We start from the raw sequence: 26,497 nt of genomic DNA on the forward strand, positions 1-26,497 counted from the left end.
AAAGACCAATGCAGTTTACCCCCTTGTTCAGATTTTTATGACAGATCTTTCTGGGAAGGAGGTGCCTTTCAGCTGCATTCCTGCTGTGGGTGAACCAGGGATTCTGGAATACACGGAAAATGTGGAACTTTTAGTCTATTCGATGTGTTACACTAAACTATCGTTCGTACTGAATTTTAAACTAATTTGAGGGATGACAAATGGAAGTTGTGGGGGGCTGATGGGGAAATGAATTACTGGGGAGGCATTAGCAGTGTCGCTAGATTCAGAATTCAGAGACTTAGGCTCTCTCCTTTCCTTCGCTCCTGTGTACTCGATGAACGGTATGCTTCGTCTGTATAGAAACAATACTTTTCACTGTGTGCCAATACACGTGACAATAAATAAGAAGCTCTGGAATTTAAATTCAATTTAAAATCTGGAATATAAAGGCAGTCTAAGTGATGGTGACCAATAACCTATCACTAATTGTTGTAAAAACCTGGCTCACTAATGTCCCTTTAGGGAAGGGAATCTGCTTCCTTACCAAGTAAGGGGCAGGCACAGGTGGCACAGTGGGTTAGCACTGCTGTTTCCCAGCTCCAGGGTCCTGGGTTCGATTCCCGGCTCGGGTCACTGTCTGTGTGGAGTTTGCACATTCTCCTCGTGTCTGCGTGGGTTTCCTCCGGGTGCTCCGGTTTCCTCCCACAGTCCAAAGATGTGCGGGCTAGGTTGATTGGCCATGCTAAAATTGCCCCTTGGTGTCCTGGGATGTGTAGGTTAGAGGGATTAGTGGGTATAATATGGAGGGATATGGGGGTAGGGCCTGGGTGGGATTGTGCTCGGTGCAGACTCGATGGGCCGAAGGGCCTCTTTCTGCACTGTAGGGTTCTGTGATTCTAATACCTGTGTATGTTGTATTAGACACATGAGGAATCATATATATTATATATATGTATGTGTATATATAAGGCACCTTGTAATCTTTACCTTAGTCTATTTATTATAGTACATTTAAAATGAGGGGCTTTTATGCTATAAGTTTTATATTAGTCTCCTTCAGGTGTATTTATGCTGCTTGTGCTATTTGGAGTTGCCTGAATGGTCAGTATATTTGTGCACCATTTAGTAGCCCTCAGCAGTGTCACTGGGTATTGTACCATAATGGAGTGGGATGCAATTCGCTACTGTGAGATCCCACTTGCTGATAATTTGCGCAGCACTCATTTCTCCCCACACCATCCGTCTGTCCAGAAAGATGTTTCGATTTGCTTCCCTCTTTATACACGTATTTCCCAACCTCCTCAGTTTCGGTGTGAGCCAATCTCCTGTTAATAATCCCACAGCAATCTCAAGATGGGATAAACTCAGAGGGTTAGTTTATACTCATAACACAGGAGGCAGATCACAAGATCGTCTCTACACTCAGGGATAGAGAAAAGAAAGTTTTACGGTTATAGAGATCACAGAGAAAGTAATGATTAATTCCCTTGGGTTCCAGAGTCCAGAAGTCTAATGAGACATTCTTTCGTGGAGATCAACAGGTTGAAAACCAATGCTGGATAATTTACTTTTCTGATGAGCTAAGAGATGAATCAGTCTTGTAGGGAATGGCTTAGAACTCCCATCTGAAGCAGTGTAAATGTAGCCAGGCATCCAATTTGGGCCAGAGCTCTTTTGGTGTGGCTAGCTGCTCAGATACTAAACAACAGACTGAGTTTTCCTGGTCAGCAAGACAATATTACTTATTCCACAAACCAGTGGCCCATGTCACATGGCTCCCACCTCTCCACCATCTTTGTCAAATGACGTGTTTCTAATGTCTGGGTTCCAAAGGATGTTTAATGTCCTGGTCATTAGCAGTTGAGGGGAAGGTTGTGGGGCCTTTGTCTCAGCAGACGACCCATCTCCTCCTGGCCAACCGGGGTTACAAAGTGCAGATGACCTTTGTATAGTTCTCATTGAAGTTGTGCTGTACACTCCCCAGGGGAGCCTTGGTGGGTCTGCAGAGATAGCAAGGTTCCTAAAACTACCAAGTCCCTGCTTATGTTCCGGGGGTAAACACAGTAGGAAGCCTGACAACACCAGGTTTAAGTCCAACCAATTTATTTGATAGTAAACCCACAAGCTTTCAAGGCTTGCCTCTTCGTCAGGTGAATGGAGGGTTCTGGACTCAGACAGAGCGTATAACAGCACAGACAGTTTACAGATTACTGATTAAAATGCGAATCCTTACACCTAACCTGCTGTTCAAGACCTGAAGTGGCCGACAATGTGAGTGGAAGGAGCACTGATCACAGGTTAAAGAGATGTGTATTGTCTCCAGACAGTACAGTAAGTGAGGTTTTGCAAACCCAGGCAAGTCACAGGGGTTACAGATAGTGCGACATGAACCCCAGATCCCTGTTGAGACCGTCCTCATGTGTGCGGAACTTGGCTATCAGTCTCTGTTCAGCGACTCTGCGCTGTCGTGTGTCGTGAAGGCCGCCTTGGAGAATGCTTACCCGAAGATCAGAGGCCGAATGCCTGTGACCACTGAAGTGTTCGCCAACAGGAAGGGAACAGTCTTGCCTGGTGATTGTCGAGCGATGTTCATTCATCCGTTGTCGTAGCGTCTGCATGGTCTCCCCAATGTACCATGCTTCGGGACATCCTTTCCTGCAACGTATCAGGTAGACAATGTTGGCCGAGTTGCAAGAGTATTTACCGTGTACCTGGTGGATGGTATTCTCACGTGTGATGATGGTATTAATGTTGATGATGGAATTTAATGTTGGCAAGTGCGAGGTGGTCCACTTTGGTAGGAATAATGGTACGAAGGATTATTACTTACGAGGCGAAAAACTGCAGCAGGCGACGGTGCAGAGGGACCTGGGGGTCCTTGTGCATGAGTCGCAAAAACCCAGCCTGCAGGTGCAGCAGGTGGTCAGGAAGGCGAATGGGATGCTGGCCTTCATAGCGAGGGGGATTGAATATAAAAGTAGGGAGGTCTTGCTGCAGCTGTATAGGGCATTGGTGAGGCCGCAGCTGGAGTACTGTGTGCAGTTTTGGTCACTGCACTTACGCAAGGATATTTTGGCCTTGGAGGGAGTGCAGAGGAGGTTTACTAGGCTGATACCGGAGTTGAGGGGGTTGAACTATGAGGAGAGGCTGAATAAACTAAGCTTGTACTCATTAGAGTTTAGAAGAACGAGGGGAGATCTCATTGAGACGTATAAGATGATGAATGGGATGGATAGGATAGAGGTGGAGAGACTCTTCCCGCTCAGAAAGGACAGTAGGACTAGGGGGCACAGCCTCAAGATAAAGGGGGTGCGGTTTAGAACGGAGTTGAGGAGGAACTTCTTCACTCAAAGGGTGGTGAATCTCTGGAATTCTCTGCCCGTTGAAGTGGTGGAGGCTGCCTCGCTAAATATTTTTAAGACGCGGGTTGATGGGTTTTTGATAAGAGAGGGGATTAAGGGTTATGGGGAGAGGGCGGGAATGTGGAACTGAGCAGCGACAGATCAGCCATGATCTTATTGAATGGCGGGGCAGGCTCGAAGGGCTAGATGGCCTACTCCTGCTCCTATTTCTTATGTTCTTATGGTATCCGTGGATGATCCGGTATGTCTTGCGGAGGTTGCTGTGGCAGGGTTGTGGGGTGTTGTAGGTGACAGACAGTGCCAGCTATTTTAAAAGTCTTTGATCAGTTTGAAAGATATTAGAAGAAGCAGAGCTATGTACGTGTTATAAAAATATACAACGTGAGAACGTAGCCCCTCAGGTGACGATAGGGAGGCAGAGGCCAGTCACTGGAGTGTGTATGGACAGGCTGAGTGAGAGAACGCAATTGTTCTCAATGACTCAGTTGTCCCGGCAGAGCAGTGTAACATGATCCAGGACTGGCATCTTTCTGGGAAGTGGAACACTCGGCCCCCTTGCGGGTATTACCGGGTAGAAGCTGGTCACGGCTTGTCTTTGGCACATTGCCGTCGGGAACAGGGGAACCCAAGGCAGGCAGGCATTGAACCTGGTGCTTGAGGAAAGGAGGAGATGGATTTGCCTTTCGACAACTTCTTTTATTACCGTGTGATGTTCCCCCCCCCCCCCCGACCGTTCTGCCTGGAGCGAAGTGAAGCCACTGTTGTCGTGTCAATTTGCGCACAGCAAGCTCCCACAAACAGCGGCGTGACGATGGCCCAGCTCAGCTGCTTTTAGTGATTGGTTTTGGAGATGAATATTGACCCTAACTCGAGGAAGAACCCTCCTGCGGTTAGAAAGAGGGCAGACGGGGCCTTAGCTTAATTTCTTATTGTAAAGAGCGTACCTCTGACAGTGCAGCACTCGCTCAGTACCGCACAAGAGTGGGCCAGCCTGGATTTCTGCACTCATGGCTCTGAATCCTTAATCTTTTGACTCGGATGTCAATGTTATCACTGAGCTATGGTTGGTTGAGTTGTTGATGCCTGTCTCACCTCTGTGGGCAACTCACCCATTTTAAATCATTGAATATTGAGCTGTGGTTCTTGGCTAGCTCATTGTAAGAGCAGAATGGGGACAGGCAGGGTGAGTGAAGAGTGGTAATGAGGTCTTTCGAGGTTATTATGGAGTTGGTGGCGCAGTTCTCTGAGAAGGATGCCTGCTAAGCTCATCGCTACTCAATGTCAGCCAGAGCATCTAACCCCAAGTGTTCGGCTCATCAGCTACATATCACCCTTCCACGTGTCGTACGTAGCTGCCAAGATTGGGTTGCCAAGTCTGGTTAGATATATTCGAATCATAGAGTCGTACAGTGCAGAAGGAGACCATTTGGCCCATCGAGTCTGCACTGACAACAATCCCACCCAGACCCTATCCCCATAACCCCATATATTTACCCCAGCTACTCACTAAGGGCAACTTAGCACGGCCAATCAACCTAACCCGCACAGCTTTGGAGTGTGGGAGGAAACTGGAGTACCCGGAGGGAACCCACGCAGACATGGGGAGAATGTGCAGACTCCATACAGACAGTGACCCGAGCCGGACGGTGTTTAGTGAAGTTTACAAACATTGTTATATGTTGTGGTAATGTGGTTTCTTTAAGGTGGTGACCTCTCTGAGAGCCACGTGATTGGGCTGGAACCTATAGAGAGGTAGCGCTGGAAGCTTAGCCAATCAGGAGCAAGACTGCGTGTCCTGGGGGGGGGGGGGGGGGGGGGGGCGGTGGTGGGGGGCTGCGGTGTGGGACCTTGGTTGCAGCCAGGGAGGCGTAGAGAGTAGACGTGTGCCACAGTCTCTGTCACATCCTGGTTTGACACAGTAAGAAGTCTCACAACACCAGGTTAAAGTCCAACAGGTTTATTTGGTAGTAAACCCACTAGCTTTTGGAAACGCTGTTTCTTTGTCAGGTGAGTGGAGAGTTCTGCTCACAAACAGGGCATATAAAGGCACACACGGTTTACAGAATAATGATTAGAATGCGAGTCTTTACAGCTAACCTGCTATTCAAGTCTTAAAAGTGCAGACAATGTGAGTGGAGAGAGCATTAAGCACAGGTTAAAGATATTATCTCCAGACAGGACAGTAAGTGAGATGTTGCAAGTTCAGGCAAGTCATGAGGGGTTACAGATCGTGTGACATGAACCCAAGTGCAACATCTCACTTACTGTCCTGTTTGGAGACAATACACATCTCTTCATATTGTTACATCCTTGTTTGTACGTATATTGTTATTAATAAATCAGTTATAAAGCAACGGTGAGTCATGGTTGACATTTTACATATGCAAAAAGTGGTTGAAGTTTAGTTATTAGTGTCACAAGTAGGCTGACATTAACACCGCAATGAAATGACTGTGAAAATCCCTTGGTCGTCACAGTCCGGCGCCTGTTTGGGTACGCTGACGGAGAATTTAGCACGGCCAATGCACCCTAACCAGCACATCTTTCAGTATTTGCAACTCTTGTCTGTAAAAGTGCAATTGTTGTTTGACCCGTTATCAGTTTTAAGTGCTGAGCTGTGATCCCGTTGAGTAGTGGTGAGGGTCTGTTCTGGTTCTCACAATCCTATCTTGTGGCGTTGTATCGATCGATCACGTAGCTGCCCAGACACATTTTGGTTTTATTGGCTTTAGACATGGGCAGGGGGTAAAAAAGGTGTGAACTGCAAGAATATCCCGGTGTTAGATCCAGGCGGAACTCCTGTGAAATGTATTTACTCCGTTGGGTGACACAGTGTGGTTTCAGCCCCTCCCTTGGGTGAGATTGCCCAAAGCGCGACACAATGAGAGTCTATGTTCTCAGAATTACATACTCTGTTTACGGCGCTATAACTGTAATTGTGACCTGTGTATTGTAACTTAGCAATATCAGTTAAGGTGCGGCAAGAAACTGCTTATCTTCAGAGTCAGCGGGGCATGTGGGCGTGGAAAAGTGGTTTTTATCTCCCTATATTAAAATTTAAAGGAGGCCTAGCCTTGAGAATTGCTTTGTTATTAGCCAAGAGTGACTGCGCACAATTATGTCAATTTTAAAGCAAGACTTCTGGAATTTCGGTCTTTTGAGTGTATAACCTGCTTTCTCTTGTTTTTACCCTCTTGCCCCCCCCCAGATTGCCTTTTCAAGGTTTGTCCCATGAACCGGTATTCAGCTCAGAAACAATTCTGGAAAGCAAAGCAATCAAAGCAGGGAAACACTGAAGCTGCATTGTTGGGGAAGTTGCAGGTAACCATCGTGTCTCACTGCAATAACGTACGGTCTGTTTGTTAACGTCACAAGTAGGCTCACGTCAACACTGCAATGAGGTTGCGGTGGTACTCATCCCCCCTCCACCCCCGCAACAATCACAAGAAAACAAAGTCAGAACCTCCGCACACTCGCCGTGCCCAATCCATGCCAACTCCCCCATCTCTGTGCCAACTTAGTGTCATCCCCATGCTCACAGCCATGATGCTACACTGTAGGCAGCACAGCGGTTACTGCCTCCCAGCGCCAGGGGCCCAGGTTCGATTCCCGGGCTCGGGTCACTGTCTGTCTGTGTGGAGTTTGCATGTCCTCCCCGTGTCTGTGTGGGTTTCCTCCGGGTGCTCCGGTTTCCTCCCACACTCCAAAGATGTGCAGATTGGGTGGACTGGCCGTGCTAACTTGTCCCTTAGTGTCCCAGGATGTGTAGGTTAGAAGGAACAGCTGTGATTAAATGTGTGGGGTTACTGGGATATTGCACTGGTCTGGGTAACACCATCTGTCAGAGAGTCAGTGCAAACTCGATGGGCCAAATGTCCCCTTCTCTACTGTAGGGATTGTGTGATTATTTGGGAAGATGGTGGTGCAGTTGTCACTGGACTAGGAATCCAGAGACCCACGGTAGTGCGTTGGGGGTGACAGTAAATTAACAAAGAACAGTACAGCACAGGAAACAGGCCCTTCGGCCCTCCAAGCCTACACCGCTCATTGGTCCAACTAGACCATTCCTTTGTATCCCTCCATTCCCACTCTGCTCATGTGACTATCCAGATAAATCTTAAACGATCCCAGCGTCTCCACCACCCTGCTTGGCAGTGCATTCCAGGCCCCCACCACCCTCTGTGTAAAAAACATCCCTCTGATATCGGAGTTATACCTTGCCCCCCTCACCTTGAACCTCTGACCCCTCGTGTTCGTCACCTCCAACCTGGGAAAAAGCTCCCCACTGTTCACCCTATCCATACCCCTTGTAATTTTATACACCTCTATTAGGTCTCCCCTCATTCTCCATCTTTCCAGGGAGAACAACCCCAGTTTATCCAATCTCTCCTCATAGCTAAGACCCTCCGTTCCAGGCAACATCCTGGTAAACCTTCTCTGCACTCTCTCCAAACCCTCCACATCCTTCCGGTAGTGTGGCGACCAGAACTGGACGCAGTACTCCAAATGTGGCCTAACCAACGTTCTATACAGCTGTAACATCAGACTCCAGTTTTTATACTCTGTACCCCGTCCTATAAAGGCAAGCATACCATATGCCTTCTTCACCACCTTCTCCAACCTGTGCTGCCACTTTCAGGGATCTGTGGACTTGCACCCCCAGGTCCCTCTGTGTCTCTATACTTACTGCAGATGCTGGAATCTCACACAAAAACAGAAAAATGCTGGAAAATTCTCAGCAAGTCTGACAGCATCTGTGGCCCAAGCTCTGACGAAGGGTCATCTAGACTCAACATATTGGCCCTGTACTCTCTCCAGAGCTGCTGAGATTTTCCAGCATTTTCTGCTAATGTTCTGGGGACACAGGTTCAAATCGCACCTCGGCAGCTGAAAAACTTTTAAATCCCATTGGTAAATGTGAAATGTAAAGTTTTAATAAATGGTGACCGTGAAACTGAGTTTTGTAAAAACCGTTCTGATTCTCTGATGTCATAAGAACATAAGAAATAGGAGCAGGAGTAGGCCATCTAGCCCTTCGAGCCTGCCCCGCCATTCAATAAGATCATGGCTGATCTGTCGTGGCTCAGTTCCACTTTCCCGCCCTCTCCCCATAACCCTTAATCCCCTCTCTTATCAAAAACCCATCAACCCGCGTCTTAAATATATTTAGCGAGGCAGCCTCCACCACTTCAACGGGCAGAGAATTCCAGAGATTCACCACCCTTTGAGTGAAGAAGTTCCTCCTCAACTCCGTTCTAAACCACCCCCCCTTTATCTTGAGGCTGTGCCCCCTAGTCCTACTATCCTTTCTGAGCGGGAAGACTCTCTCCACCTCTATCCTATCCATCCCATTCATCATCTTATACGTCTCAATGAGATCTCCCCTCGTTCTTCTAAACTCTAACGAGTACAAGCCTAGTTTATTCAGCCTCTCCTCATAGTTCAACCCCCTCAACTCCGGTATCAGCCTAGTAAACCTCCTCTGCACTCCCTCCAAGGCCAAAATATCCTTGCGCAGGTGCGGCGCCCAAAACTGCACACAGTACTCCAGCTGCGGCCTCACCAATGCGCTATACAGTGGTAACAGTGTAGAAATCGAGCAATGTGGCGAGGAGGGAGAGCTGGGATTTTGTATGGGATGTGGATGCCGCCGGTGAGGCCAGCATTTGTTGTCCACCATTTCCCAAGGCGTTTAAGTGTTGACCACATTGCTGTGGCCCTGGAGTCGCATGTAGGCCAGACCAGGTAAGGACAGCAGATTTCCTTCCCTAAAGGACATCAACGAACCAGATGGGTTTTTCCAACAATAGACAACGGTTTTGTGGTCAGTAATTCCAGATTTGCAGTCAATGCTGATATAAGTCGATGCATTCGCCCAAAGGATAGATATTGGCGGACAGCGTAACGATCTGGAATGCACTGCCCAAAAGAATTTGGTAGCAATTTTACAAATTAAATTGGATAAATACTTGAAAAGGAAACAGTTGGGTTCGAATTCTGCCACGGTGGAATTTGAATTCAATAAAAAAAATCTGGAATTAAGAATCTAATGGAACCAATGTCAATTGTGGGGGGAAATAAACCCATCTGATTCTCTAATGCCCCTTTTAGGGGAGGAAATCTGCCAGCCCTACCCTCCCCGTGACTCTAGAGCCCCAGCAGCGTGGGCGATTCTCAGCTCACCCCTCAACAAGGGCAACTCCACTCCGCACGGGGAATGAATGGAGGCCAGCCAGCGACACCCCACGTCCCGCCAATGAGTGAAAAGATATTGCAGGGCTGTGTGGAATGAGCAGAGAAATGGGGCTCTTAAAGAGATGGAGTGTGCTGGGGATTTTTGGGAGCGTTCGGCGAAGGTAACTTTGAAACTGTGTTTTGCAGCAAGCAGCGGAACTGGAACAGAAACAGAACGAGACTGAGAACAAGAAGCTGCTGGGAGAGGTTGTGAAGTACAGCAATGTCATTCAGGTGAGAACGCCGTTAAGAACATAAGAACATAAGAAATAGGAGCAGGAGTAGGCCATCTAGCCCTTCGAGCCTGCCCCGCCATTCAATAAGATCATGGCTGATCTGTTGTGGCTCAGTTCCACATTCCCGCCCTCTCCCCATAACCCTTAATCCCCTCTCTTATCAAAAACCCATCAACCCGCGTCTTAAAAATATTTAGCGAGGTAGCCTCCACCACTTCAATGGGCAGAGAATTCCAGAGATTCACCATCCTTTGAGTGAAGAAGTTCCTCCTCAACTCCGTTCTAAACCACCCCCCCTTTATCTTGAGGCTGTGCCCCCTAGTCCTACTGTCTTTTTTGAGTGGGAAGAGTCTTTCCACCTCTATCCTATCCATCCCATTCATCATCTTATACGTCTCAATGAGATCTCCCCTCATTCTTCTAAACTCTAACGAGTACAAGCCTAGTTTATTCAGCCTCTCCTCATAGCTCAACCCCCTCAACTCCGGTATCAGCCTAGTAAACCTCCTCTGCACTCCCTCCAAGGCCAAAATATCCTTGCGTAAGTGCGGCGACCAAAACTGCACACAGTACTCCAGCTGCGGCCTCACCAATGCCCTATACAGCTGCAGCAAGACCTCCCTACTTTTATATTCAATCCCCCTCGCTATGAAGGCCAGCATCCCATTCGCCTTCCTGACCACCTGCTGCAGCTGCAAGCTGGGTTTTTGCGACTCATGCACAAGGACCCCCAGGTCCCTCTGCACCGTCGCCTGCTGCAGTTTTTCGCCACGTAAGTAATAGTCCTTCCTACCATTATTCCTACCAAAGTGGACCACCTCACACTTGCCAACACTAAATTCCAGGCAGCTTTAACCGGGCAGCTTTGTGGTTGGGGTGGGGCAGCTGTCCGCTGACACCTTTTTGTGGTCATTTCCCCCCCTCTCCCGTCCACCGTCCTTCCGACGACGAAGCCCCCTCACCAACCCGCAGCCAGGGCTGGGTGACATCCGGGTTCGAACCCGCGTGTGATGGCTGTTCCTGTACAAGGTAGACCCCGGTGGGCGGCACGGTGCCACAGTGGGTCAGCACTCCCGCCTCGCAGCACCAGGGACCCGGGTTCGATTCCCGGCCTTGGGTCTGTGCGGAATCTCCCCGTGTCTGCGCAGGTTCCCTCCGGGTGCTCGGGTTCCCTCCCACGAATGGGTGCATTGGCCAAATGCTAAATTGACCCTCAGTGTCAAGGGGAATTAGCAGGGTAAATACGCGGGGGTTAGGGCCTGAGTGGGATCGTTGTCAGTGCAGGCTTGATGGGCTGAATGGCCTCTTTCTGCACCGTAGGGATTCGCCCACCATCCACTCTGACCACTCTCTATCACGGAATTGGCCATCTTGTGGCTAAATATTGGATTAAAGCAGCTATATTTTCACTGTGGCTGCCAGACCTGGTTGAGAGGTTGGGTACTCAGCAAAGAGTAACCCACCTGCCATCGTCACCAGGTTTGAGAGTAATCTTGTGTGTGTGTGTGTGATGCTCCTCAACATTTTGGTCTGGAATGGGTGGTCTACACCTTACAGAGACCGCAATGAGACACTGAGCTGGAGAAGGGGAAGAGGGAGGATTGGAAGCTTATTTCGAAGGGTAGTTTCAGCATGAGAGAGGAGAGGAGAGGTAGAGGGGTTTTCGGAAGGGAATCTGGAGGTCTAGCCAGCTGAAGGCATCGCTGCCAATGGTGGATGAAGGGAGTGAGGGTCAGAGGATCGAGCTGGAGAATCGAGAAGATATAAACAAGTTGTCTTTGGATAGAAGCGATGGTTTGCTATTTGACGTCTCTCTGTAATTTTGGCCGCAGTTACTGCACATTAAGAGCAACAAGTACCTCACTGTCAACAAGAGACTCCCCGCTCTGCTGGAGAAGAACGCAATGAGGGTCTCTTTGGATATTTCCGGAAACGAAGGTTCCTGGTTCTACATCCAGCCTTTCTGGAAGCTTCGGAGTGAGGGCGACAATGTAAGTCTGAGCCACCGATACGCGATCCACACTCTGCACCGGTGGTTCGGTTGGGAATCACACTTGCGTCCGGCCGTACATTTCACCCTGTAACCCAGGCTGCAGAAACAGGAGTGTGCCATTCAGCCCCCCCCAGTCCTGCTATCCCATTCAATTCGATCGTGGCTAGTTTGCACCGTGATTCCATTCACTCACCTTTTGCCCAACAAAATGATTTTTGTTTTTGCCCTTGGGTTCCGGGTGAAGCAGGCAAGGAAATATGTTTAATCCCCGGGGGCATTTCGATCCTACACGACATGAATGATTGTGAGTAACACGAGAGCCAGTAGAGGGAGACGCTGATGAGGAACGTTAGTGAAGGAGCTGTGTCCTGAGGGCAACCGAGCAGCTTCATTTACAGATTAATTATATTTCACAGCCTGCCGTGGGGGGCATTTGAGCTCTCAACCTCTGGGTAAATAACACCAGAACTCTGAGCAGGACTGGGCCGTGAAGTTCCTGACATCTGCTCCGCCATTCAACCTGACTCCATTCTCCTGCCTCTCCCCCTCCTCACACCCACCAACCTCACCTCCCCAAGCCCCCGACTTGATCAGTCTGTCCCACTTAACCTTTCACATGGTCAATGCTCCAGCCTCCACTGTGCTCTTTAATAGTATCCCTGCAGTACAGGAAGAGGCCTTTCAGCCCATCGAGTCTGTACCGACCACAATCCCGCCCAGGCCCTACCCCCAATCCGTACGTATTTTACCCACTAATCCTCTCTAATCTACGGTCAATTTAGCACGGCCAATCAACCTAACCCGCACATCTTTGGACTGTGGGAGGAAACCGGAGCACCCGGAGGAAACCCACGCAGACACGAGGAGAATGTGCAAACTCTACACAGACAGTGACCCGAGCCGGGAATCGAACCCGGGTTCCTGGAGCTGTGAGGCAGCAGTAGCTAACCCACTGTGTCACCATGCTGTCTGGGAACCGTCCTCTTAGTACCTACCCTGTCGAGGCCCCTCAGTAGTCTATATGCTTCAATAAGATCATCTCTCATTCTTCTAAACCCCAATGGTTTTAACTCCAACCTCTCCAACTTTTCCTCTAATCCCCTACATCCCAAGAGTCACCTAATGAATCTTCTCTAAACCGCCTTCAATATCTCTCCTTTCGCAAGGAGACAAAAGCTGTACTCTAGCTATGGCCTTGTATAGTCAAAGCAAGACTTCCGTAGTTTTATACTTTATCCCCTGGCACCAATGACCAGCATTCCATGTGCCTTCTCCGTGGCTTGCACTCACATGCTAACATTTCTTTGTGGTTTATAGTAAGAAGTCTCACACCATCAGGTTAAAGTCCTGCAGGTTTATTTGGAATCACTGCTTTGTTACCAGGCGAGTGGACCTGACTCAGGACAAAGGTCAGTCCTTGGCAGGCAACATGTTGTAAGCGTAAATCCCTTCAAAATTCCACACAGAAACAACCCAAAGATGGGAGTGCTATCAAATAGTGCCAAGAACAACTTTCAGAGATTATATCCAGCTGACTCATTTAAGTTTAAAGCTCTTTATTTATTGGTGTCACAAGGAGGCTTAATAATTTCACATTAACACTGCAATGAAGTTACTGTGAAAATGCCCTAGTTGTCACGCTGTTCGGGTACATTGAGGGAGAATTTAGCACGGCCAGTGCGCCCTAACCAGCACGTCTTTCAGACTGTGGGAGGAAACCGGGGCAGCCGGAGGAAACCCACGCAGACACGGGGAGAACATGCGGACTCTGCATAGTCAGTGACCAAGCTGGGAAACGACCCCAGGTCATTGGAGCTGTGGGGCAGCAGTGCAAACCACTGTGCCAGACCTGATTCAAAGGAGCAGTGCTCCGAATGCTTGTGATTTCAAATAGACCCGCTGGACTTTAACCTGGTGTTGTGAGACTTCTGACTGTGCCCACCCAGTCCAATGCTGGTATCTACACATCTTTGTGATTCATGCACAAGGTCTCCCGGATCAGTCTGTAACACAGCTTCCTGCAGTCTCTCTCCATTTAAATAATATTCTGCTTTTCGGTTTTCCCACTGAGCTCACATCACCTCCTCGTTATGCTCTGAACATAAGAAATAGGAGCAGGAGTCGGCCATCTAGCCCTTCGAGCCTGCCCCGCCATTCAATAAGATCGTGGCTGATCTGAAGTGGATCAGTTCCACTTTCCCGCTTTCTCCCCATAACCCTTAATTCCCCTGTCTATCAGAAACCTATCTACCCGTAACTTAAATATATTTAGCGAGGTAGCCTCCACCACTTCAATGGGCAGAGAATTCCAGAGATTCATCACCCTTTGAGTGAAGAAGTTCCTCCTCAACTCCGTTCTAAACTGCCCCCCCTTTATCTTGAGGCTGTGCCCTCTAGTCCTGCTGTCCTTTCTAAGCAGGAAGAATCTCTCTACCTCTACCCTATCCATCCCCTTCATTATCTTATACGTCTCTATAAGATCCCCCCTCATCCTTCCAAACTCCAACGAGTACAGACCCAGTCTGTTTAGTCTCTCTTCATAGTCCAACCCCCTCATCTCCGGTATCAGCCTAGTGAACCTCCTCTGCACTCCCTCCAAGGCCAAAATATCCTTGCGTAAGTGCGGCGACCAAAACTGCACACAGTACTCCAGCTGCGGCCTCACCAGTGCCCTGTACAGTTGCAGCAAGACCTCCCTGCTTTTATATTCTATCCCCCTCGCTATAAAGGCCAGCATCCCATTCGCCTTCCTGACCACCTGCTGCACCTGCAGGCTGGGTTTTTGCGACTCGTGCACAAGGACCCCCAGGTCCCTCTGCACCGTAGCATGCTGCAGCTTTTCGCCCTTTAAATAGTAATCCCTCCTACTATTATTTCTGCCAAAGTGGATAACCTCACACTTGCTAACATTGTACTCCATCTGCCAGGTCCTCGCCCACTCGCTCAGCCTATCCAGATCCCTCTGCAGACTTTCCACACCCTCCGCACAATTTGCTTTTCCACTCATCTTTGTGTCATCAGCAAATTTCGTCACCCTACACTCAGCCCCCTCCTCCAGATCATCTGCCTGCCATTTTTCTGCCCATTCTCTTACCCTCGTTATATTCCTGTGTCGACACTTTGCGTCCCCCTTGCGCCTGGCTTTCCTGTCTATCTTTGCATTGTCAGCAGATTTGGCAACAATACATTTTGATCCCTTCATCCAGTTCATTAATACAGATTGTAAACAGTTGAGCCGCCCCGTCCCCAGCACTGATCTGTGGCACTCTATGGTTTCCTGACCTGAAAAAGACCCATTTATCCCGACTCTCTGCTTGTGGGCCAATCCTTTATCATCATAGAACCCTACAATGCAGAAAGAGGCCCTTCGGCCCATCGAGTCTGCACTGACCACAATCCCACCCAGGCCCTATCCCCATATCCCTACACATTTACCCACTGACCCCTCTGACCTACACATCCCTAGACACTAAGGGGCAATTTCTTAGCATGGCCAATCAACCCAACCCGCACATCTTTGGACTGTGGGAGGAAACCGGAGGAAACCCACGCAGACACGAGGAGAATGTGCAAACTCCACACAGACCGAGCCGGGAATCGAACCCAGGACCCTGGAGCTGTGAAACAGCAGTGCTAACCCACTGTGCCACCGTGCCGCCCCCACGTATTATCCCCAGCACTTTGATTGCGTTTGTTCACTCCTAACCCTTTTCTGTGGAGCCTGAGGAAATGTCTTTTCAAAATCCACACTCCCCACCTCTACTGCAACCCCAGAACCACTGGTACGGTCATAGTCCTTATTGAAACAGCCATCACATCGAGGCTCTCTGACAAATAACGACTCGCTGTATTTTCTTTCCCTTGCTTACCAAATGACCACACTTAACGAGCGCTGTGAGTCGCACGGTGACAGTGGTTAGCACTGCTGCTTCACAATGCCAGGGACCCGGGTTCGATTCCCGGTTGGGGTCACCGTCTGTGGGAGGGTTTGCACGTTACCCCCGTGGGTTTCCTCCGGGCGTTCCTGTTTCCCCCTCACTGTACGAAAAGTGTGCTGGTTGGGTGCTCAATTCTCCCTCAGTGCGCCTGAACAGATGCCAGAGGGTGGCGGCTCGGGGATTTCCGCAGTAACTCCATTGTGGTGTTAATGTAAGCCCCTCTTGTGACTCATAAATAAATAGCGTTGAATGAATCGTCCAGATCTGATCTCTGAAAAGTTGTTCTTGGCACCGTTTTGATATCGCTCCCACCTCGGGGGGTTGTTTTGTGTGGAATTTTGAAGGGAGTTACAGCACACTAGCTGCCAAGGTCTGACTTCCTTCCTGAGGTAATGTTGGTGTTCACGGCTGCGTGTGAAGTCACAGGACTGCTTTCATCAACTTGGAGCTGCACTGGGACCCCTGGCCATTGGGAGTGAGTCATCACAGACACTGAGTGATGGACTGAGAGGTGCCAAGTTCAACAAACAGCCTCACACCCATCCCACTGATCGAAGGAACATGTCGCTCCTCTGCGGGACTCTTGAACGCAGTCATTTCGATGATTTATCGCCAGCCTTGATATTTCTGGAGAACTAGCCGCACAAAACAGCTGCAGACGTCATCTCGGGGGCATATCGACCATTCGAAACAAGTACCCTTGTTATCAGTGTTTCGGAACCTCAGCCAGTCTCGAAAGATTGGCACCCACCCACCTCTCGAGAAGGGCCCCGTGCCAGAGATTTGTAGACGTGGGGTTTGTAACGCCTTGCTGACCTTCAGACATAAGCATGCTAGGCCCGTGTCCTCTGCTTCTTGTGTACGGGGAGCCCAGGCCAAGTACAGCAAGCAGGGTGGGAGGGTTTTGGTGTTGATTTGGATCCACAGGGGGAGGGAGGGACAGCAAGGAGCTCGGGGGTTGTGGAGGGCATAGCCTGGGAAACAGGCCCTTCGGCCCAACGAGCCCACGCCGCCATTTTAACACTACCAGTCCCCCCCCACTCCACTCTTATCTATTGCTTGATGGCCATCCACATTGAGGGAAAACTAATTTAGGGACAATTTATTACCTCCAATCAGCCTAATAACACATCTTTGGGGTGTGGGAGGAAACCGGAGCACCCGGAGAAATCCCACGCGGCACACCACTAGTGACAGACCTCCAGCTAGAAAAGATAAGGAGGTGGGGGGCGCAGTTTAGAACGGAGTTGAGGAGGAACTTCTTCACTCAAAGGGTGGTGAATCTCTGGAATTCTCTGCCCGTTGAAGTGGTGGAGGCTGCCTCGCTAAATATTTTTAAGACGCGGGTTGATGGGTTTTTGATAAGAGAGGGGATTAAGGGTTATGGGGAGAGGGCGGGAATGTGGAACTGAGCCACAACAGATCAGCCATGATCTTATTGAATGGCGGGGCAGGCTCGAAGGGCTAGATGGCCTACTCCTGCTCCTATTTCTTATGTTCTTATGTTCTTATATATTTAAGTCACGGGTAGATAGGTTTCTGATAGACAGGGGAATTAAGGGGAGAAAGCGGGAAAGTGGAACTGATCCACTTCAGATCAGCCATGATCTTATTGAACGGCGGGGCAGGCTCGAAGGGGCTAGATAGCCGACTCCTGCTCCTATTTCTTATGTTCTTAGGAAAAAGGCAGTGTGGTTAGCACTGCTGCCTCCCAGTGCCAGGGACCCGGGTTCAAATCCCTGCCTGGGTCACTGTCTGTGTGGAATCTGCACATTCTCCCCGTGTCTGGGTGGGTTTCCTCCAGGTGCTCTGGTTTCCTCTGGTTGGTTAGGTGCGTTGGCTGTGTTAAATCCTCCCTCAGTGTACCCGACCAGGAGTGTGGCGCTCATGGGATTTCCGCAGTAACTTCATTGCGGTGTTAATGTATGCCTACTTGTGACACTTTGAACTTCAAATAAAATAGCAAAGGAGGAGAGAGGGTGGGGGGGGAGGGAGAGAAGAATAGTGGGAGGGAGGGAAATGGAGCAGGTGGAGTGTGGGCTGGATCGTAGCCCCCCCCATGTGGGGGCAAAGCAGGTGTAATATTTTAGTCTGGGGGGGTCGGGGGGGAGGAGAACTGGATGGTGTGTGTGGGGGAACACAGGGCTGTTTGATGGTGGGGTAAGATGAGTAAAGCGTTGCTTCATTGAGGGCAGCGTTCCCCAGCCCAGGTGACGGCCTGGTGCTATTATTGCTAGACAACAATCCAGGAACTCCATTCATGTCCTGGGGACCTGGGTTCGAATCCCACCACGGTAGATGGTGGAATTAGAACTCAAAAATTTGGAATTAAGAATCTACTGATGACCATTGGAAAAACCCATCTGGGTAACTAGAGTCATTGAGGTTTATAGCATGGAAACAAGCCATTTGGCCCAACTTGTCCATGCTGCCCAATTGCCAAAGCTACTCCCAATTGCCCCTATTTGGCCCATATCCCTCTACACCCATCTTATCCGTGTAACTATCTAAATGCTTTCTGAAATACAAAATTGTACCCACCTCTACTACTACCTCTGGCAGCTTGTTCCACACACTCACCACCCTCTGTGTGAAAAAATTGTCTCTGGACCCTTTCGTATCTCTCCCCTTAAACCTCTGCCCTCTAGTTTTAGACTCCCCTACCTCTGGGAAAATATATGAACTATCTAGCTGATCTATGCCCCTCATTATTTTATAGACCTCTATAAGATCACCCCTTAGCCTCCTACACACCAGAGAAAAAAGCCCCAATCTATCCAGCCTCTCCTTATAACTCAAACCATCAAGTCCCGGTAACATCCTAGTAAATCTTTTCTGCACTCTTTCTAGTTTAATAATATCCTTTCTATAATAGGGTGACCAGAACTGGACACAGTATTCCAAGTGTGGCCTTCCCAATGTCTCCTACAACTAATGTCCTGGAAATCTGCCGTCCTTACCCCGGTCTGGCCTACATGCGACCCCAGAGCCTCAGCAATGTGGTTGACTCTCCGACTGCCCTCGGGCAACTAGGGATGGGCAATAAATGTTGGCCCAGCCAGCTGTGCCCACATCTTACAAATGGATAAAACAAAAACTCGGGGGTGGGGGGAGAGAGGCTGTCTGAAATCGTGTTGGGAGTCTGGATTGGGATATGGCGGCGGGGAGAGTGGGACATACCAGAGGAAGACTTCCTTCCATCGTGAAATGCCTGTCACCGAGGAGATGTCTTGGGGTGAGGGGGTGGGGCAATAAGCCCTTGGGGCCGAGGGTTCTGAAAGAAATGGCGGAGGTGATAGTGGATGCCTTGGTGGTTATTTTCCAGACGTCGCTGGATTCCGGGGAAGTGCCGGAGGATTGGAAAACGGCTAATGTTACGCCGTTGTTTAAGAAGGGTGCCAGGCAAAAGGCGGGGAATTATAGGCCGGTTAGTTTAACGTCTGTGGTAGGTAAAATGTTAGAATCTGTCATTAAGGAGGAAATTGCGAGGCATCTTGAAGGGAATTGCTTGATAGAGCAGACGCAACACGGTTTCATTAAAGGGAAGTCGTGTCTGACCAATTTACTGGAGTTCTATGAGGATGTGTCTAGGGCGGTGGATAGAGGAGAGCCGGTGGATGTGGTCTTTCTGGATTTTCAGAAGGCGTTTGATAAGGTACCTCACAAGAGGTTACTGCAGAAGGTCAGAGGACATGGAGTTGGGGGTAGGGTGTTAGCGTGGATAGAGGATTGGTTGTCAAATAGGAGGCAGAGAGTGGGGGTCAATGGGTGCTATTCGGATTGGCGGTTGGTGACTAGTGGGGTGCCCCAGGGGTCGGTGCTGGGGCCTCAGCTATTTACCATTTATATAGATGATCTGGAGGAGGGAACCGAGTGTAGGGTGTCGAAATTTGCTGATGACACCAAGATTGGGGGAAAGGCAAATTGTGCGAAGGGTGTGGAGAGTCTGCAGAAGGATCTAGATAGGCTGGGCGAATGGGCCAGGAAATGGCAAATGGAATTTAATGTTGGCAAGTGTGAGGTGGTCCACTTTGGAAGGAAGAATGGTAGGAAGGACTATTACTTACGTGGAGAAAAACTGCAGCAGGCGACGGTGCAGAGGGACCTCGGGGTCCTTGTGCATGAGTCGCAAAAACCCAGCCTGCAGGTGCAGCATGTGGTCAGGAAGGCGAATGGGATGCTGGCCTTCATAGCGAGGGGGATTGAATATAAAAGTAGGGAGGTCTTGCTGCAGCTGTATAGGGCATTGGTGAGGCCACAGCTGGAGTACTGTGTGCAGTTTTGGGCGCCGCACCTGCGCAAGGATATTTTGGCCTTGGAGGGAGTGCAGAGGAGGTTTACTAGGCTGATGCCGGAGTTGAGGGGGTTGAGCTATGAGAGGCTGAATAAACTAGGCTTGTACTCGTTAGAGTTTAGAAGAATGAGGGGAGATCTCATTGAGACGTATAAGATGATGAATGGGATGGATAGGATAGAGGTGGAGAGACTCTTCCCGCTCAAAAAAGACAGTAGGACTAGGGGGCACAGCCTCAAGATAAAGGGGAGGCGGTTTAGAACGGAGTTGAGGAGGAACTTCTTCACTCAAAGGGTGGTGAATCTCTGGAATTCTCTGCCCGTTGAAGTGGTGGAGGCTGCCTCGCTAAATATTTTTAAGACGCAGGTTGATGGGTTTTTGATAAGAGAGGGGATTAAGGGTTATGGGGAGAGGGCGGGAATGTGGAACTGAGCCACGACAGATCAGCCATGATCTTATTGAATGGCGGGGCAGGCTCGAAGGGCCAGATGGCCTACTCCTGCTCCTATTTCTTATGTTCTTATGTTCTTATGTAAGTGGGGGGGAGTGTTGGGGAAGTAGGGGGGGCGATGGTGGTCGAGATTCGGACAAGAGGGGAGGTGTTGGAACTAGTCGAGCAGTGAGAGTGAAGGTGCTTAGCCTTCCTCAGTGGATTTGGGCCGGTGTCTGCGCATTCTCCCCGTGCTTGCGTGGGTTTCCTCCGGGGGCTCCGGTTTCCTCCCACACCCCAAAGATGTGCGGTTAGGCTGATTGGCAGGAATAAATTGTCCCGAAATCAGATTCCCTCAATCTGGATGGCCATAAAACATTAGACAGGGGTCGTGGGTGGAGAGGGGGGGCTGGTGGTGTTGAGATGGCGGCGCGGGCTCGTTGGGCCGAAGGGCCTGTTTCCCGGGCTGTTTTTGTTCTTTGAGAGCCTGACCCAGATTTAGGATGTTCCACAGCTGTGTCCAACAGCATGAGGCAGCAGATTAAAATGCTCGACTCAGCATTTTATTTGGAGATGATCCCTTTAACAAGTGACGTGCTGTGACGTCTAATATTGAGAACGCCTCTAACAGCATCCCCTACAGGCCAAGCTGGTACTGCAGTTAGGTATTGGTTTTCAATGGGTTTCCTATTGATATAAATCAAAGAAAGTGGTGGAATACTTTATTGGCGGATACAGTGTGTAATTAATTTGTTTATTAGTCACTGACATTAACACTGCAGTGAAGTTACTGGGAAAATCCCCTGGTTGCCACACTCCGGCACCTGTTCGGGTACACCGAGGGCGAGTTTCGCGCGGTCAGTCCGCCTAACCAGCACGTTACGAAACCGGAGCACCCGGAGGAAACCCACGCAGGCACGGAGAGAATGTACAACTCCGCGCAGGCAGTGACCCAAGCCGGGAATCGGAGCTGGGTCCATTGCACTGTGAACAAAGAACAGGAAACAGGCCCTTCGGCCCTCCAAGCCTGCACCGCTCATTGGTCCGACTGGACCACTCTTCTGTATCCCTCCAATTCCCAGTCGGCTCGTGTGACTATCCGGGTAAACGATCCCAGCGTGTCCGCCTCCACCACCCTGCTTGGCAGGGCATTCCAGGCCCTCCCCCTCTGTCTCACCTAAAACACTTATAACCCCCGGAACATTCCCCTGCCGGTCCTGTCCTCCTCTTAGCCAAGTCACCACATCCAAATTTCGCGTAAGCATTAAGGCTCTAAGTCCGTCAGTCTTACCCGTTACGCTCCTCGCATTGAAGTGGATGCACTCCAGACCTCCAGGCCCACTTGGGTCATCCTCCCCCCAGAATGCTCTCCTCCTTAGCTAGCCTTGTCTTGGCCCCAGGCTCGTCCCCAGCCTCTGCGCTAACTGACTTACTGTTTTGATCCCCACCCCTCCCTGCCACATTAGTTTAAACCCTCCCGAAACTCCCAGCCAGGATATTGGTGCCCTCCCAGTTTGGGTGTCTTCCAACATTTTAACACTGTGAGTCCCCTCTTCCACCCGTGATCCTTGTCTGCGCTTATGGCTCTCCACATTGGAAACCAGATTGAGGGGAGACTAATTTAGGGACAATTTGTTACACCAATCAGTCTAAGAGCACATCTTTGGGGTGTGGGAGGAAACCGGAGCACCCGGAGAAAACCCACGCAAGCACAGGGAGAATGCGCAAACTCCCACAGACACCGGCCCAAATCCATGTATCTGCACAGCAATCAGTGATAGTCACTGAGCTGTCGTGTTGCCCAGCATCTGGTCCAGTTTAAGCGTACACTAATGACGTGAAACACTAGGCAACTCTCGAAACGCCCAAGAGCAGCCCTCGTACGACCCACCCCGTGTACGCCCCTCGTTGCCATCAGGCCCTGGAGATTTATCAGTTTTAATGCTACCTAATAACCCTCACACTTCCTCCCTCGTAATGGATATTTCCTTCAACTGGCCTACAGCTCCCTCCGAGACAGTATCGTCCTCCTTGTACAGGTGCCGTCTTCTCTCGAAGACTCCCCAGTGATCTATGATTTTGAAACCCTCCCTTCTGCCTTTAGCCACATGTCCAATTCCTGTTCCTAGTGCTAACCACTGTGCCACCGCACCACCCTAATTTCTGATGAGGATGATACACTGGAGACAGGAACAAAGTCTTAGTCTTCTCAAAGCTGTCCCACACCAGAGAGCCCATTCCTCAGCTCACGCCTGGGTCTGTTGTAGTTAAATTGGCTATTTTTATGAGTCAAGCATCTCCACTCTTATCTCTGCCCCTGAAGGTGGGTCCTGCTTTCCCCCCTCTGTCTGTCTATAAACAATATACCTCGAAATGGGTGGAGTTAGTTCAATGCAACAGGTAGGAAATGGCCTGAGGAAGAATTCATTGGCTTTTGGCAAATATTACAATCCGGATCCAAATCCTTTCATTTTTATGGGATCACCCACGATTGTTGAGGGAGGGGGTTGGAGGGGTAGGGGAACAAGGAAAAACCTCAACCGGCTGCAAAACTTGTAATAATGGTGTGTTAACTCAACGCGGCGGAGATGTGCATTCTACTGAAAGCCCTCTCCACGTGTTACGCGGTGTCTTAGACCAGTTGGAAGGACTGTGTGCAGTTGTGGTTCCCTTGACGGCAATAATATTCTTTTAGTTGAGCGATAGCGGGGGAAACTGCGTTACGAAGAGAGATTGGGCAAACTGGGCCTGGAATGAGAAGCGGCCACGTTAAAACCTGCAAAATAGTTTGAAGGAAAGGGGGGTGGCAAGGTGCTTAGCACTGCTGCCTCTCAGTGCCAGGGATCTGGGTTCAATTCCAGCCTTGGGTCACCTTTTGAGTGGAGTTTGCACTTTCTCCCCATGTCTGTGTGGGTTTCCTCCCACAGAACATAGAACACCACAGCACAAACAGGCCCTTCGGCCCACAAGTTGTGCCCATCATATCCCTACCACCCTAGACCCACAATTGGGACTCTCAGTGTTGAAACGGCGGCATGGGCTCGTTGGGTCGAAGGGCCTGTTTCCCGTGCTGTGTTGTTCTTGTTGACCGAAAGACGTGCAGGCTGGGTTGATTGGCCAGGCTAAGTTGACTCCAGTGTCAGGGGGAACAAGTAGGGTAAATATATGGGGTTCGGGGAATAGGGTCTGGCTGGGATTGTGGTCGGGATGGACTCGATGGGTTGAGTGGCCTCCTTCTGCTCTGTGACAGCTCTGTCGCTGGCTCCTGTTGGAGAACGTGACCTGCGATTAGGAGGAGATAGCAATGAACCCCAAAAGGCATGCGTTCAAACGGTTTTAATAAATCACTAGCTTGAGGAATGAGATTGAAGCTGTTTTTGGTAGAGATCCGTCGTGCGTTCCTGGGCTGTAAACCGAAGCCTGATTTTATTTTTGTTATTAGCATTTCGAAAAAGATGGGGTGTGGAGAGCTTGTGTCTCTGTGATAGAATCCCTACAGAGCAGAAGGAGGCCATTTGGCCCATTGAGTTTGCACCAACCACAATCCTACCTATCCTCATAGCCCCACATATTTACCCTGCTAGCCCCCTGACACTTAGGGTCAATTTAGCATGGCCAATTACCCTAACCCGCAATTCATAGAATCATAGAACCCTACAGGGCAGAAAAAGGCCATTCAGTCCGTCAAGTCTGTTCCGAACACAATCCCACCCAGGCCCTACCCCCATATCCCTACATATTTACCCACTAATCCCTCTAACCTACACATCCCTGGACACTAAGGGGCAATTTCTTAGCACGGCCAATCAACCTAACCCGCACATCTTTGGACTGTGGGAGGAAACCGGAGGAAACCCACGCAGACACGAGGAGAATGTGCAAACTCCACACACAGACAGTGATCCGAGCCGGGAATCGAACCCGGGACCCTGGAGCTGTGAAGCAGCAGCGCTAACCCACTGTGCTACCGTGCCAGCCCCTTAATGGAACCAAATCCATTAACGGGAAGCGAGATAATTAAACGAGGGAGAAAGGAATAGAGAGAGGTGCTGACTGCGCCCGAGACGGTAGTTGGTGCAGATGGGCCGAACGGCCTGTTTCTGTATAAGTTTATACGCGGGGATTGGGTCAGGAGATGAGCGGGAACAAAAGGCAAGTGTTGATGAAACTTTGCTCCTCGCACGCACCAGGACAAACAAAAGAATGATTGCGACGACTTGCACTCGGGGAGACACTTGATTGGTTGGCGAGTTGACTTTGATTGGGTGAGGCGTTGCTACGGAGAAAGAGGTCGCCGGCGATAGGCTGCCCGAACCCCTGGCTCATTCGGAAAAGGCTCGACCACGTCATGTCTCAGCCAATCAGCGCCCGCTTCTCCCGTACTTCACCTTATTTAATGAGCCTTTGAAATTTGGCATGCTTGCCCGGGTGAGGGCAGGATGCCACTTTCCAGCACCGTTCTTTACCGCGAATCAAGAGTAAAATCGTGACTCCGTCGCCAGGCCTTCCTGGCCGATCGTGCCGGCGGGAGACGCTGACGGCACGCACCCCCCCCTTGCCGCAGGTTAGCGAGGAAACCCCGTTGGTGACAGCGGGACTGGAAGATCCCGCCATCGGCCAGTGGCAGCCAACGCTTGGCGGACTGCAGAGTGCCCGAGGATTAGGAAAAAAAGAGTTGGCGATTTTGCTTGAGGAGCGGGGGTGGAGGGGGGGTGCGGATCTTAATTGCTTCTCTTTCTGCCTGTGCTGTAGGTCGTTGTGGGAGATAAAGTTGTCCTGAATCCTGTTAACGCTGGACAACCGTTGCACGCGAGCAACCTCGAGCTATTGGACAACCTGGGCTGCAAGGAGGTGAGACTGAGCGACTCAAACCGCTGGTGAGCTGTTTCCCTGTTGACCGTCGGCTGCTCGAATTAACCCGATCTTTCTAACACCAGGTGAACGCTGTGAATTGTAACACCAGCTGGAAGGTTGCCCTCTTTATGAAGCATAGCGACTATCGCGATGATGTTCTGAAAGGAGTAAGTGCTTTTACTCTCTCCCTACCTTCCTGCGGAGTTGGATCTGACGTGGGTTGATTGCCGTGTAACCGGATTCCCTTTTCTGCTTTTGCCACCGTCAATCTGCAGGGTGACGTGGTTAGGCTCTTCCACGCGGAGCAGGAGAAGTTCCTGACCTGTGACGAGTACAAGAAACAGCAGTACATCTTCCTGAGGACCACCCTGCGGCAGTCCGCGACCTCCGCCACCAGCTCCAAAGCTCTCTGGGAAATCGAGGTAGGAGCCGGGACTCGGTTGCGTGTCGGAGAATCTCGACGGCGGACGAGGAGGCCATTCGGCCCATCCAGGCTGACCTGGCTCTTTACTCGGGCCTTCCCTCCTGCCCTACCTCCCCAATAACCCCACACGTTTAACCCACGCCTACCCCGGTAGCACAGCGGGTTAGCGCTGCTGCTTCACAGCTCCAGGGTCCTGGGTTCGATTCCCGGCTCGGGGTCACTGCCTGTGTGGAGTTGGCACATTCTCCTCGTGTCTGCCTGGGTTTCCTCTAGATGCTCTGGTTTCCTCCCACAGTCCACAGTTGATTGATCATGCTAAGAAATTGCCCCTGAGTATCCAGGGATGTGTAGCTTAGAGGGATTAGTGGGTATAATGTGTAGGGATATGGGGATAGGGTCTGGGTGGGATTGTGTTTGGTGCAGACTCGATGGGCCAAAGGGCCTCTTTCTGCACTGTAGGGTTTCTATGATCTATTTACCATGGCCAATCTCCCTAACCTATATATCTTTGGATGCTAATGGACAATTTAGCAGGGCCAATCCACCTAATCTGCACATCTTTGGAGTGTGGGAGGAAACTGGAATCAGTGCCTTTACAATCATATAATCCCTATAGTGTAGAACGAGGCCATTCAGCCCATTGGATCTGCATTGAACTGACTACAATCCCACCCAAGCCCTATCCCCGTAACCCTAAGCATTTACCCTGCTAGTCCTCCTGATATAAGGGGCAATTTAGCACGGCCAATC

At 50.1% G+C, this 26,497-nt stretch overlaps 1 protein-coding gene across 1 annotated transcript in view; it reads left to right on the forward strand.

Annotated features, from left to right (window-relative positions):
• The window catches only part of LOC145355587 (inositol 1,4,5-trisphosphate-gated calcium channel ITPR2-like), a 171,685-nt gene that overhangs the window by 56,347 nt on the left and 88,841 nt on the right, over window positions 1–26,497 (forward strand). Inside the window, exons 3-8 of the mRNA XM_080207836.1 lie at window positions 6,553–6,665; window positions 9,726–9,812; window positions 11,647–11,805; window positions 25,222–25,320; window positions 25,407–25,490; window positions 25,599–25,745. Of these exons, the coding sequence (XP_080063962.1) occupies window positions 6,553–6,665; window positions 9,726–9,812; window positions 11,647–11,805; window positions 25,222–25,320; window positions 25,407–25,490; window positions 25,599–25,745 (689 nt within the window). The remainder of the gene's footprint in view (window positions 1–6,552; window positions 6,666–9,725; window positions 9,813–11,646; window positions 11,806–25,221; window positions 25,321–25,406; window positions 25,491–25,598; window positions 25,746–26,497) is intronic.

Source organism: Carcharhinus amblyrhynchos, chromosome 19 (genome assembly GCF_965287045.1).
Source record: "Carcharhinus amblyrhynchos chromosome 19, sCarAmb.v2.hapA, whole genome shotgun sequence".
Taxonomy (NCBI): domain Eukaryota; kingdom Metazoa; phylum Chordata; class Chondrichthyes; order Carcharhiniformes; family Carcharhinidae; genus Carcharhinus; species Carcharhinus amblyrhynchos.